The sequence below is a fragment of the Aquila chrysaetos genome, chromosome 16 (genome assembly GCF_900496995.4).
Source record: "Aquila chrysaetos chrysaetos chromosome 16, bAquChr1.4, whole genome shotgun sequence".
Lineage (NCBI taxonomy): Eukaryota > Metazoa > Chordata > Aves > Accipitriformes > Accipitridae > Aquila > Aquila chrysaetos.
In genome coordinates this window covers 11730083-11745042 of record NC_044019.1, presented here as the reverse complement: position 1 = coordinate 11745042, position 14960 = coordinate 11730083, and the positions used below count along the sequence as shown (strand labels likewise).

The 14960-nt window shown below is 42.2% G+C and overlaps 1 protein-coding gene across 14 annotated transcripts in view; it reads right to left on the bottom strand.

Moving 5' to 3' along the window:
* BRSK2 (BR serine/threonine kinase 2) overlaps positions 1-14960 on the bottom strand; it is a 327520-nt gene that overhangs the window by 6943 nt on the left and 305617 nt on the right. For 10 of the 14 annotated variants that reach the window (XM_030039921.2, XM_030039925.2, XM_030039923.2 and 7 more), the window contains one exon: positions 8038-8085. The exons of the other annotated variants lie outside the window; for them this stretch is intronic. In XM_030039921.2, coding sequence (XP_029895781.1) covers positions 8038-8085 — 48 coding nt within the window. The remainder of the gene's footprint in view (positions 1-8037; positions 8086-14960) is intronic. 14 annotated transcript variants of the gene reach the window in all.

The window sequence follows — 14960 nt, the reverse complement described above, 5'->3', positions numbered from 1 at the left end:
GAAGGATCAGAGGCAGGAGGGGAGGTTCAAAGCATTAGTTTTACATCTATTAGGAGGAGATGGATATGTGCATTTTTGACCAAGGAGCTGTATGCTGCAAGATGGGGAAGGGGAAGGGGTTTGAAAACAAGCACTGAAGCTTATGAAAGGGTCATGTATTGAAGGGATGATAGAGAACTATAGTTATGGAGAAGGCACGGGTTTGTGGCACCTGTGTGCAGCACCATCACAGTGAAATATTACAGAAGTCAAAACTGTGAATGCATTTGAATACAACAGGCACTAAAAGGAAAAAACAGGGCTGGAGACAGACACAAAAATGTAAAAGGAAGCGGGGCAGGTGGCTTGTATCAACCCTCACAGTATTTCATCTGCTGTTCTTAGGAAGTCAGTCTGACATTGACCTAGCCCCAGTGGTGTCACAGGTTTGAGAAGCAACGTGGAAGTGGAGCACCCAGGTAAGAGAGGAAAGAGAAAATGAGGTGATTCACTCCGGGCACCAGAAGTGACACCAGGAAAGGATGCACCTTGCAAAGACTCTGCTCTGACCTTGCAAAAACTCTGCCCTGACCTTGCCAAGACCCTTGGAGTCCTCCACAGAAAACAACAGGAGGTGGTGAACAAGCAGCTTCAGGACAAGCCTGAAGGCTTCAGTCACTGATCAGAGCCTGCTGTTTTGTAACATTTTAAGACAGTCAGATAAGGACTTGGTCCTCTTTTCATTGAAGCAAATAGCAACATTCCTATTGACCTAATGGAAGCAAAGCCTGAGGAACTTCCTTCTGTGAAACTGTCTCTCTCAAGTCTATGTACTTTTAATGCAGTAATCCTTGTGGGGCTGAACACAAAGTTGCACAAAACAAATATGCCATCTGTGGGACTATCCTCTGCCTTTTCCTTTCTGTATAGCCTGAGAAGTTTTGGGTTTCTGCGTTTTTAGCTTAGGCTTTGGGAGAAAGTGAATGGGAAAAAATAGGTCTCCACTGGAAACAGAGACACCGTTTGTCAACCTGACTTCCCATATTCCTTCCCTTGTTGCTTTCACATCCTTTCTGTCTTATGCATGCCTCTGCTACTGAGGTTTTCTTCCCATACTCATGCCTTTCTCTTTATCCCTTGTCTTTTTCATCCCTAGCTTGCTGTGTTTCAATAGCAGCTTTGGTTTCAGTGATCATGTAACAAAAATTCAACTCCTTTCATGTAAAGCATTGAAACACTCGCTTGATGGGTTATAATCCATTCCTTTTGAAACCCATTTTGCTACTCTGACAGAGTTCTAGCCCTCTTTGTGAAGACTAGGCATTTTTTGCCTGTTTGCTGGGTTTCTGTTGGCAGAGTCCCTTCTGCCTTCGAAAACAGAAGACTTGAAATATAGAACCCACTGCAACAGTTTAGGCAGTGAAAGGAATGACAGAAAGATAAAAGTGGCCTATTCCTCTTTGTTTAGCTGTAATATCATGTAGGGGTCTTCCTCTAGACTAAAGAACCCCTAGTCTAGGCATTGTACAAATACAAATCAGAGAGATGCCTCAACAAGCTCGCTGACTACTGAAGGAGGCTACAGAAAGATTTTTTTTGCTCCTTTAACAGTTGGAGGTATGAGGCTTCCCTCTAGACTGGAGAAGAGTGACAGGCCATTGCAATGTCTTGCTGGAGGACATCACACAGAACTTCCTCTTAGTCTATGAACCCATCCTAGGCTACCTGAAGTGAGATGAAGAAACTGCAGAAATCCCAAGACAGGTAATTGTCTAAAATTATAGGAAGTCAGGAAAGGATTTCAAGAGACATGGATGTGGTTTTTACTGGATTTATAAATTGTCACAACAGATTGAGCAGAACAAGTTTTCCCATTTATTTTTTCCCCAGTTAGTTATGTAATGGAACAGTTATTTTGATTTTGTTTCAGTTTAGGACTAGAAAATGGAGACAGACAGTCCACAGCACAACTCCAGTTTCTTAGCAGGACACCTGAATTGCAACTAGGAAAGGTGACTTCCAAAGGTAACAGCAGAGCTTATTTTCCAGCGTCCTTAGACTCTGCCAGTAAAAATGCCAACTGAAAACAGTGTTTGCAGAAACAAACTGCTGGTAGGAGCTACTCAGATTATCACACACTGTTAACACAGGTGTCCATGCTACCAGCAGAAGGTGGGAACTTTCAGTTGCTACACACCCGGGCAGATCTGAACAACCAACCTGACATTTAAATGCTCTATAACCCATCCTTGCTCTTACTCCCCTAAAATATTCCGTCTCCTCTGCAGGAGGGTGGCCCAATATTTGTGGCTAGCCGGATGCATCCAGATGGCCGTTCTGCCTCCATCTTGCACATTTTTTCTCTCTCTCATACACACAGAGAGAAGCTGAGCTCCAGTTCAGCCTCTCCTGTCACAGACAATATAACTGAGACAGGTAGCTCTTGGGCAATGAGTTAAGGAATGGTGAACACAGGCAGCAAAGACCCAAATAGATGAGGCATATTTCCTTGCTGCTACCTTCTGCAGAGCTAAGGCATGCGTAATTAATCAGAAAACAAATGTGTCCATTACTGATGAATAGCTCTGGCCAATCTAGCACCATCACATAACATTCAAAAAAGGAGACATGATGACAGAGAGGAGGGAATCGTACATTCGTTTGGACAGCTGGTGGCACTGAAAGAGCAGACAAGGATAGTGGTGGGATGAAGAGATGCCAGATTCTGTAGTGGAATCATGCTGTTTTGGCAAAATGGCTGGTAGAGGACTCAGCCCAAGAATTCTGCCTGTCCTTTTACAGAGATCTGCCTGCATAAGTGCGTGCTGAGAGGGGAAGCTGACGACCCACACTCGTAAAGCCACAGCAGATGCTGATAGTATTGCCGCTACCCATTCTCTTAGTGACTTCTGCTGCTTCATTCAAATTTTTTGTCTATAAAAATGTCCAAAATGTATTGGCACTTAATAATATGATTTTGTCCTTTCCCGCCAGATGGATCTTCAAGTATGATCTTATGGGTTTTAAGTTCTCTGACCTGTTCCTAAGGAGAGAAATGAGCTGTGTATGCTGGTGAGATGTTGCCTCCTCACTTCCTCTGAATCAATCCCTTAAAAATATGATTTAATCTTCCGGGGAGGCTGTCTCAAATTTAGCTTAGTACAGAAAGCAAATATTCACATGGAGTATCCTGAAGCACTGCCTGCCATAAATAAAGTACTGTGATCTTAATTAAGAGAGCGATATCTATGTTTTCTGTATTAAATATTATTACAGAGAAAAAGACTTTGTATTGGACAGTAAAAATCCAGCCATAGCTGTCAAAACAGGACCTGACATGTACCAAATAGTTCAATACATCTGGCTTCATCTTTAGTGCCAAGTAGCCATTTTTGTTGCTACCTTCTTTTACGGTGCAAAAACATGAGTCATGAATTGGAAAAGAAATGTCTCCCCAGCACAACACTAGAATGAAGAGGTATGACTACAGTGTGTGGGGAGTCAGCCATCCATTTGGACAGCAAAGGATAACTAGTAGAAGGGGCATGGACAACTGGGAAACCTGGCTTGAACTCTTTGGAAAATCTGACTTACATTACTTATCATGATCCACCTATTTTGAATGAATATGTGATCTTTCAGGTGGGTCTTCTTCCTTTTATCTCTCATTTGGGTCAATTTAGACAGAATAATCAGCCATGCTCAGAAAGACCAGTAGCCAGCACATTCTTCAGAAATGCTAGTAAAAAAATATTGTTCTGACTACGTCACAGTGTAATGGTGGTAAGAAGAGCCTTTCAGCTGGGAGGGCAGCATACTTTTTTTCTGCAGGTTTCAGCATCAGTGTTTCTGCCATCAGTTACGACTTTATGAATGCAAATTACCAACCTCCTCTTCCATCAAATAGCTACTTTGTGAGAAGCAGGATTACTCTAATTAATGCCAATATGGATCAGGATCACTTCCAAGAGCACCAAATCCAGATATTTGCTACTGCTAGTAACACCAACAGTCTCTAATTAGCACTCACAAAGCTGCATGCTGCAACTGAAACCCAAATGTGATGTAACCAGTTTTAAACTACAAAATGTCTCCTCATTTCTCAAGTAGCTTGGGATGCTATTGACATGGGCTTGCATCTGTATGAATCAAACTGTGATTGCAAGGAAATATGAAGAGAAGCCTTTACTGTAGTGCAATTGCTCTGTGTGCACAGAGGACGATTGGCCATGGGGGACGAGGTCAGATGGCTCTGAATAGGAAGCTATGTCAAGTCCTAAACACCTGAAGCAAGAGATTCAAGTGAGATACATTGGAAAGATATGAAAGGCAAGTGGATTTGCTATGTTTCTGCTTTGATCAGATCATCTTGGTGACAGACACTGGTACACACAAGGATCTGTGAAGCTTTTTATTTAACTCTGGTGCCAGGAATCACGGTTTCAAATTGCAAGAGGCAACACAGGATATTTAAGAATAAACACGAGGTCTTCTGGCCAGCCTGTTGTCACAGGGTTATGGCCTAAGGCTTTGCAGGAACGTATGTTTGTGCAGAACGCTAGCGTGATTTGACTGGAGCTGCACTAGTTATACATACTAATCTTTTCCTCCTCTTATCATCACCCAGTTCCATGGAACTGCCACTGATGTAATCGAAGACTTTCCTGAGAGTCATGAGGGATGGAAAACAACAAGCAAAGATCACTTTGGAAATAAAATTCAGCCCCAGACAGCTACAGTGTGGAGACTGGAAAGTTTACAGGCTCCCTGGTGTTTCTCAGAAGGTAAGGTCAAGAATAGGCAGGCTTTTCAGAGCTTTCTGCCAGCAGCCAGCACCTTGGCGAAACATACTACGGACTCCAAAAAACTGGGGATGGCTGGGAAGGAAGGGGAGCTATCCAAGGCTATACACCAGCTTTACTACTGAGTCAACCACCCAAAGAAATTCTCAGCTCTCTATTAAAAGACTTAAAGTCATTAAAGTTTGTAAAGACAGACTCTTTTCTGAACAAGGACTACTGAAATGGCACCGTGGGCTTCTGTATGGTGTATATCAATGGCTCCAGACCCAATGGGCCTAATCCACAATGATACTTGCTTTCTAATTTCCAGCTTTGTGGCTGAAGCTGGAGGGCTTTCCAGTTTGTGTATTATCTTGATTTTTTTTTTTTTTTTAATGTAAAGGCTCTGCAGAACCTATTAGAACCTCATTGTGAATTATACAACCTATTCTTCAGTAAGATAGACGTAAATACCAGATTAGATGGTAGTAAACAGTTCTCTCAATCCTGCCTCAAAAGAAACAGAATCCAGCTTGTTCTTTTACAGCTGTGTTGATTTTATAAGGCTTAACAGCAGCACATAAAGTGGCAAAGCTTATTTGTCACTAAACTGATTTGGCTCTGAATACACACAAGGAATAGATCAGCTAAGTCAGAAGGTATCACTCCAATAGGCAGTTTTCAGGTTACAGCTGCATTTTAAATGTAAAGGTTTTAATTTTTACAAGGTAAATTTAATCTTATGAACAGATATGAAAGACTTCATGGAAACCAGTTTAGTCTTTCTGACAACAGAAATGCCCATTCCCCTGCTGGAATGGGTGGAAACATGAAATAAAATATTCCACCCCAACGTGCATTTCAACTTTATTATAAGCCAAATTATTTTCTTCAACTGTGAAATATTAAGAGTTGGCAGCAGTTTTCTAGTGTGCACAGGTAGGGTTGATACAGCAGCTGTTACATCATTTGGCTATTGGTAGCTCCTATGACATACCTCTGCTGTTCAACATTAACTTGTTTTTCAATGCCAATGGCTATATGCAAAATCACTTCTCAGATTGACGATCACTGCTAGCAGAAGATGAGATAACATTTAAAGGACTAAATAAACTTCCCTTGGTGTTAATTACAACATTCAATGGTTTATAGTGGGTGAAAAGATATTCCTCATTCCCACCAGAGCTTTCACATGGCTGAGCCAGGCATAAAGCATCTGATTAGCTCTTCCTGCTCCAGTGTTAACTCTTTTGCAAGAATGGCCCCCTGTGCTCACTCTCAGAATATAGAACAATGATGAAGTAAAAAACCCCACATAGTATAGTTTTTCTTACACTATTTGTTGTTACTAGATGAGCATTGTATCAACTTCACAGGGGATTCCCTGTCCTCAGAGTCATAGAGGACAGTTTGCCAATAATGGGCTAAATGCTGGCTAAACTCTGGCATCATTCCCTTCCACTCCCCTGTCTAAATTGTGGGTGAGCTCTCCTGCACATGAAATAGCTCTTCACTCATATAAGAGGGTGGAATTCAGGATGGTGCAGTCACCACTGCTTATGTTGTGTGTGAGCACACCAACAGGAATATGATTTAAAGGAAGCAGCTCCATTAAACCCTGATAACCCATCCATTCTCTTCTCTGGATATATATGTGTTCTGTCTGTGCTGTAGCTGCCACAAAATAGTCTCCTTGCTGGCCTTCACTGTGTCCTCTTTGTCCCTGGTTGGATTGATGCTGACACTGTGACAGCTGGAGGGCCTGCCTGAACTGGGAGTGAGCAGTAATGCTCTCTATCTAGAGAATGCAGAGTACTGGCTGGTTATCTGTATAGCTCAACTTGCAAGCAATCAGTAGCATCAGCATTTCAGTATTTTCGTATGAAGTGAATGCCAGATCCAGCCAAAAAACAAAGGCTTGAGGGAGAAGAGGGATTTTCTGTCTGATGCCTTCAAAAAGAAGCTGGAGGTCTGCCTACAACTTAAATGAGTCTTCATGAGGAGATCAGAACTGGTATAACCCAGAAAACTCAAAAAAGAAATCAAATAAGCTCCTTTCAGAGCAAAGGAAAAACTCCCACTAGCAAAGCTCCAACTTAAGGGAAAGAGATCATCTGAAATACAGGAAACAGGCCAAATTCTGCCTCAGTCACACATGCATAAAACTAATTATCCCCACCAGGACAACCTTCCTTTGCTGTTACAGACTCCACAACAACTCCAGAACAACTTTCCTCAGTTTACGAAGAGATGATGCAGGAGTCACAGGTCCAGCTGGAGAGTGGTACTAGCTCAGTGATCACTTCCCTTTCACAGAGATACCTAAATTCAACCTAAATACCAGAACGGAAATCTACAGACAACAGAGTTCTCTTGTACCAAACCTTTCTGTACAAGATATAAGTAATAAGACAAAAACCTCTCCTAGTATTTGGGTATTTCCACTATTGTATTTGGAGGAGTCAGTAGGGGCACAGGTAATGAAAGAAAGAATACAGTCCATGTGTGGATAGAGGGGAGGGAATGCAAGGGACAAGTTAACCAAAATTCATGGAATCCCAAGCAAGTTTTGCAGGAAACTATTTTTTTTTTCTCATTCCTAGCAAAATTCTGAATATCCAGTAGGTTCACTACTCTTCCAGCTAGAGACACAACATCCTTCCCCAAGACCAGACTGGAACTATGACAATTTACACTTGCTAAGTATCTGACAGATAATATGCAATGTGTCTTATGGAAGATTTAAAAGGGTCTTACCCCAAGGAATTCTGGGGAAGAAGAGAGTGGATGCAAAATAGAATTAAATAACATAGCAATCCTGTCTCAATAAATAGCAGGAAACCAAGGGAGACAGCAGCTAGCAGGGCAGCATTCAGCTTCACTGCAGAAAAGGGACTGAAGAATCATGAATCAAAGGCAGCAAGTAAACAAAAGAGGAAAAAAAAACAGGAAAGAAAAAGAAAAGCACTGGCCTGGGTTACAGTGAGGGAGGGAATCTCAAGTGCAACACCACACACTTGTGCTATGAAGGGGAAAGCTGTGGTGGAGCCTGTGCATCTGTGCATGGATGGGGAGGAACAGAATAAGGGGTATATGCTTGTGTCCACCAGGTAAGTGAAAGACATAGTGGGTTGTTACGGGATGGGTAGTCTTGAAAAGAGCATGGGAGAGCAGGGATAGGGAAGGGGAACAGGTGGAGGGGACAGGACGGCGCATTATTATGTTGCTCAGCAGGGGCTGGGGAAGGAGAAAAGGCAGAAGGGAAGGAAGTTCTTACCACATTTGGAAAGTCTGCCAGTCATCAACTCCATACAGTTAGTGGTGTCTGGATCATAGAACGGAAAGAGGAGGGAGGGAGGGAAAAACATAAAAAAAGGTTTCCATACCTCTGTGCATAAAGTAGTAACTTAGCACATTATTACCTGAAGCAGGAAACATATACACATCTTGGTCTTTACACAACCCAGGCAAAATTCTGCCACCCACTGTATGCCAGTGCAAACTTGGCCCTGTGACTGAGAGTGGATGCTGCTTCAGTCCCGCTGCTTCAACTCACCTCTTTGTTATAGCTATAGGTATTTATGAGATGTGGGAAATACCCTGCCACCACATTAGCAAACTAAAAGCCTTGAATACATTGTTTCACCTGGCCAGCTTTGCAAATTAGCCTGCACAGCCAGGAAATGTCCAGCCAGCTGATCTATGTACATCAAAAACCTGTAGAGAGGGAGGAAATGCAGCACTGTGCTACTGGACATGGAATGAGAAGGCTACTTAGACAGCTCAAAAACATCTTTTAGACTCCAAAGGATAACGTCCAAGTTCTCAGCATAACTCTGCCTCTCTCATTCACGTGTAGTCTCTTACTCCGCTTGATTTCAACGTCGCTATTTGCAGGCAATAGAATTACTTCTGGGAAGGGTGGCAGAATCTGGCCCTAAGATGTAACTGTCCACTTTGTGTATAGCTCCCATTGCCACAGCCTCTGAGTGCTTCTTACTCAGGTGCGATAAGCAGAAGGAGCTCTACATGTCAGCTTCAAAGGAGAAAGGACCAGCCCAGCTGGACACTTCCATGTGGACCCTTCTGGCAAGCCAGATCTGTTGCTGACTCAGCCAGGATTCCCTTGCATTTGTGATCTAAATCATTGTGTCCGTGAATGCTGGGCAATGTGAGTACTCACTGCTGAGCAAGTGGCTAACAGTTAAAGCACTCGGTTCAGTCTCAGACCGCCTCTTGCCTGGCCTCTCAATGAACACTTGGGTATTCAAGAAATAGGTTTCTTGGAAACATGCCCACATATGCTGAAATCCCTAACTGCTAGGAAGCTCTAACTACTCCCCGTCTGCTGAAAAGTCTGCAGGATAGAGGGAAGGATAATTTCTTGGCATTCCTCCCCTTAAATACCAAGAAAAGTAATTTCAAAAAAGGGGGAAGGAGTGCTGGATATGCTTGAGTAAGCTGAACCCATGCTAGAAGAGCATGTGTATGTATGTTTTCTGATGCAGCCAGGCCTGTGATGCACAGGTCATCTGGGAAAGCATGGAGGAGAGAGGGCAGGTGCTTGGTCCAATAACACTGGCCAAAGGATCTAAGCAGCAGTTATATGCTCTCCATCCCCAAGGTTAGAGGTGGGCTGGCAGAGGTCAATGGGAGATGATACCCATGGAAGGTCTCTCAGAAAGGCACAAGATTGAGAGAAAGGGGAAAAAGGAAGGAGTTGAAGGAGAGTAGAGGATTCAAGAACTGGAACAAGGCATCAGAGGTGTCAGAGAGGCCAGTAGTTTTGAAATTCTTTAGCTAGTCTGAGTGAAGGCAGATTAAGCTCCCAAAATACATTTCTCCCCTGAAGATGCCTAACAGGTTTAAGAAGTGCCTACAGCTGCCGATTGAGCCAATGAACAGAAGTCACAGTCATGAGTTTGTATCCTTTTTTTTTGTTTAATAACTTGGAGAAGTTTGTTGTCTCATGCCTTTTAGTGGTTTCTGTCCAGCCCTTTCTGAGTCAACTACATCTTGTTGTAAAGCAGTGTAATACAGACCTATACTGGTAGAGCTCAGAGCATTCACGCAATCATTAGCAGAACTTAAGCTTTGAAAAAGCACGTAAGAGCAAGGAAAGTCTCAAATATGACTGAAAGATTGTTTCTGACTCCCACCTCCAACACGTGGAGTTTTCCCCTCAAGTGTATCCAGACTGGCTGGCCACACAGTAACTAGCAGTCTGGAAACAAAAAAGGTAGTATTTGGATAATGTCAGAGTAGGTAAACATTGGGGCTGGTTTACTAAGATTCTCCTAAAGTTGGTATTTCTGTTTCCTTGTTATCTTTAACAAATTAAAAATAATCATGTCTCCTGAAGTCAGTACTTTGGAATACTGTCTTTTTTCTAAGTCACTTGCAGTCAGCATGGCTCTTTTTAGTGTTTCATTTAAAGCTAATTGTGTAACAGGTCTACATACATTAATCATGTGATTAGAATACAAACTGACAACAGGAAAAAAGGATTGTAACACAGGCTTTTTGACAGCATAACATCTTGGGCTCTGTGCCCCATTTTGTTCCTAAAAAACTAAATTTGCAGGTTATAGAAATGGTTTTGATGGATAGGGAAAAACACAAACCCTTTTTTGAAATAGAAGACCATGGAAAAATACCAAAGGAACACTAATAAAACATCTAATTTGTCTTTCTCAAAACTTTTACAGACAACTATAATTTGCATTCTCTGTATTGCCATGGCCAGTCCCAGGAACTGCACATGAATTTATTTTTAATGTCTTTCCAAGACACGATCAGGTTGTTTTTCCCCCATTCCAAAGGCATAGCAAACATGAGCACACCAGAAACAGTAGCTCATACTGCATTGCTTGAAAGACTAACAGAGTTAATATGCTTTCAGCTTCTCTGTTATAATTACTTTAATACTTCTTTCATTTCCATCATATTGTAACATCTGCTTTAGTAAATACTCTATATGATAAAATATTTCATCATTTTAAAGTAGAATTTTCATTCTAATTAGAAAGCCTTAGATTCTTGGCAGTCAGCTTCTGCTCATGGATAATAATCCATAACCGAGTGACTGTTGGATCTAGGTGTTATGTGAGGTGAGTAATGCCAGGGTCTAAAGGCCTTTAGCTGTCTGAGAAGCATTGATGGGTCATGTAACTGCATTTTTAATGTGTGCTGTTTAATTTTTTAATTAAAGCATAGTGGCAGCGTCAGATCTCAATCCTTCTGATGATAAGGCAATTCCTTATTTCACAGAGATTGCTAGCAGTCACTCACGCTTGGATTTGACCAAGACTCTTTCATAAATGACACCCAGTTCAGTTCATTAATAGACGGCAAATGCTTTGGTTAAAATAAGACCTTCCTTCAAAAGGCCAAACAAGCTCTGAATCTATTAAAAAAATGCTAGTGTTCTGCTGAGTTTTCTTTCCTGATTTTCTTTTTTCTTTAATTTCTGTGTTTGTATCCTACATAAATTTCATAATCAAGCTGCCTGGTTTGTGATGCTTCTGATATCTCTGAGACTGAGATTTGTCCCAGCCCAGGAAATCTCACCCAAACAGCTGCTCCTCTGAGATCTCCAAATCCAGGGCTAGATCCCAGAAAGCACTAAGCATCTCCTGCCAGATGCTCATCGTCCCCAATAAACATTTCCATTAAGGGAGATGATGTCAAGGGAGCCACCAGTTCCTCTGGTCCAAGGCAGTTATCATTTAGATTGGAAATCCCCAGTGTTTGGGTGCTTATTTGAAATTCACTGTTCTCCTATCAAAACTCTGGAGAGCTTGGACTTTTTTTACCTGCTTTATTTCAGGACTACTCAAGTTAATTTTAATGAAGTCTGTTCAGTTAATAATACTAAAGCAGTTTAGCAAAAAACCAGTGCTCTGCCAATCCAACCAGGCATTACACTTTAAGTGGGAACCATGAGAGCAACATGAAGTGATTGCCCCAGACGCTACAAGAGTGGTAAGACATAAAGGATCACACAAGAATGCAGGAAACAAGGTAAACCTGGGACCTGGATGAGCCCTGGATAAAACTGACATGCGGTCCAATTCCAAACTGGCATTTGCATAGCCCTGGTTTGAGTCTGCAGCTGGAAGTTTACCTTGCAAAGCACTTCATGTGCGCCCTACCCCCTTTTCTGTCTTGATGATAAAATCCTTCGCATATTTGGTAACTGTAAATTTCTAACTAATTTGTTTTAGCAAATTAGCCAACCTATAGCTCTTGCGAGCCATAAAGATGAACACCCAGAATTCACAGATCAATACTCTAGCAAAGTTTTTTGAGTCACATGAACATGTTTTGCTTTTTGAGATGTACACCAGCACAATAAGAGAGCTTGGGTGCATATATGGAAGATACACACAATAAGCGAGAATTTGCATTGCCCTATTTTGAAGCTGGATATGGTCCCTAAACACTTGTTTATGCTGATGAAAGGTATTTCCAGCAGTAACACTGAGATGCTCTGAACTTTGAGATGCCAATGGTTAAAATCTGACATGAAGCCAATAAATATAATAAAGAAACAGAAAACCTATACAAAGAAGTTATAAAGGCTATTTTGGTATTGCTGATTGCCCATAACATGGGAACATGGGAAAAAATAAGAATATGCAGCACCCCACACTTAAAACCAAAGCCCAAAGAGGCAAGAAAATATTAGGGAAATAAAAATTGATACCCTGTGAATGATCACAGATGGCTTTTGCATGTCCCTATTCACCAGCTGCTTCTATTACTCTTTTGTGCAAAGGCATTGGAGGAAAACAGATTATGATTTAATGGAAAGAGTATTGGGCTGAAACAAAGGCACAAATCTGAGATATTTTCCTCCATGGAGAGAGATCCTTTTATCCCACAAAAGGGCAGTCCTGCCCAGGGACTACCGAAGTAGAGATTCTGAGTATAAGGCTCCTGGACGGAGCCATACATGGATGAGAGACAAGGCCATCTGCTCTCATAGACAGCGATACTCACTCTTGATCCAAAAGGGACTGTCCTTTCATGGCCTCGCTGGGCTTAAATGCATTTTGTGATACCAGTAACAAGAACACATGGACAGCTATTCTGAGTCAGATCAAAGGCCAAAACCATCCAGTGCTCTGTCTCCATCAGCAGCCACACATAGACACGTAGGAGTGTAACAGCGGGCCAAGCACACAGAACACTTCCTCCTAACACTACCTCACTCTCTCACCACTTTCAGGTCAGAGATTTACTGAGCCTGCTGTGGTTTCTCTGTTTAGCAATCCTTAGGAAGATTTCTCTCCCAGGGAGTTGTCCAGTCTCCCTGTGAGTAAGAAGTACTCAGGGGAAGATAAGCATCTGCAAGCTCCTCTTCATTCAGAACCTGCTTCAGTGAGGAGTTCCACAGGTCTTACATTACATGAAGACACACCTTCCAATATTTTTTTGATACATGGCTCCCACTACTTTCACGTGATGGCCTCTAGTTCTTTCATTGGGAAGGAAAAATGAATAATAATCCCTATCTGCTTGTTCTATGCCAGTCATGAGTCTGTAGACCTGATATTGTCTCAGCAGTTATACCACAGAGGATTTAAAGTCTTGAAACATTAAGGTAGAAGGCTGATATGTTGCACTAAATTTGGCCAACTGGACAGTGGATTTTAGAAGTATTACATTAGCTTTTGGGATAGACTTCATTTATTTACACACCTATTCAGGTAAGGGAGGGAAGCTATTTTCCTGCTTCAGAGTATGCCAGAAGAAATAAGCACAGCCAGTCTTAGGAAGGAAAAATGGAAGTGAATGGAGGGATATCCAGAGGGAAGGGAGATTATAAGGTGCTCAAGTGTGACACAGAAACACATCTACCTAAATCAGGTACATATCAGGCTCACATACACACACACACAGATGCATGGGCAACACGACATCTACAAACACTGTTGTGAGCTGGAGGAAATGAGAAAGAGGAAAGTGCATTCAGAAACCCAGGCAAGCCGGCTTAGTGGGCTGGCATGCTGCATAACAGATCAAAGAGGGGCAGGAGAGAGAATGACTATCAGTGCCATATGCTTATTAGGCCTTGCTGTTCTGCTTTATGCTGTGTTCATTGAATCTTCCCCTTCTGCAGGTCTCACTTTACATGCATGCACCTTTCACAGATGGTTTTCATCCTCCCACCTGTAAAGGCATCTGAACTAAAAGGCAGGGGAGACAACCGCACAGGGCATATGTCTGTGCACAAGGAGCTAGGAAAATCTCCAGTGCTGGACCAGTATTGCTGGTTGGAGCCAGCAGTATACTCAGAGCCATGGAGAAGGAGAGTCAAAGTGAACTGTGAGCATGTTCTGTTGCAGCAGTGGATTGCCTACAGAGTATCCTCAAACCATGAACCTGAATAGGAGTCCAACCACCACAATTCCTGTGAGGTGTTCAGGGCTGTGAATATGGGAGAAGAGAAACAGAAAAGACTTTGCCTTGTTTCTAGTGAGAAATGCTGAGTAATTTCATGGCAATTTCTAAGAAGCTCTTGCACACATCTTCCCAGCCACAGCCACCCAGCTAAACAAGGTGCTGAATGTGAACTCTTGCTGTCCCTTTATTTCCCCTTACTCCCTCACTGGCTGGGGATGAGAGCCACAGGGCCTCCCTAATTGGATGCACAGATTGTCTCTTCTTGGTAACAATCCTTTTTTTCCCCCTTCCTTTTCTCTTTTCCTTGTACTCTGCTCCAACCTAAATTTTTCAGGTTGAATTACTTTTCCCTTTTTCAAAAGACTGGGATATTCCTGATCAGGTCAGGTGATAAGATACAGGATAGTTTAGCACCCTGTCTTTCATGAGCTGTCTTGCCTGGATAACTCCCTGGCCAAGGGAATTCTCATTTTTAAGTTTCAAGAGACCATTCATTTTGGTTTTGCTCCATGTGGAGTTATCTGTTCCACTCTGGCGTTAAAGATCAGGCTGGGTTTTCCCTGCTAGAACGACATGCTCTCATGTAGCTTTAGGCAGTAGAGATTCTGGATTTTTCCATTCCAGAACCAGAGCAAAACTCAAAGTCAGATACATTTCTCACAGCACAGTTTGCTTTAAACATCTCCCTGAGCCTTAGTCAGATGAATGGTTTTTATTCCTGCTATAATATGACTTTCTTAGGGAGATATCCTGCTTCATATACAAGTGTGCAACAGGGTCCAAGTCCTT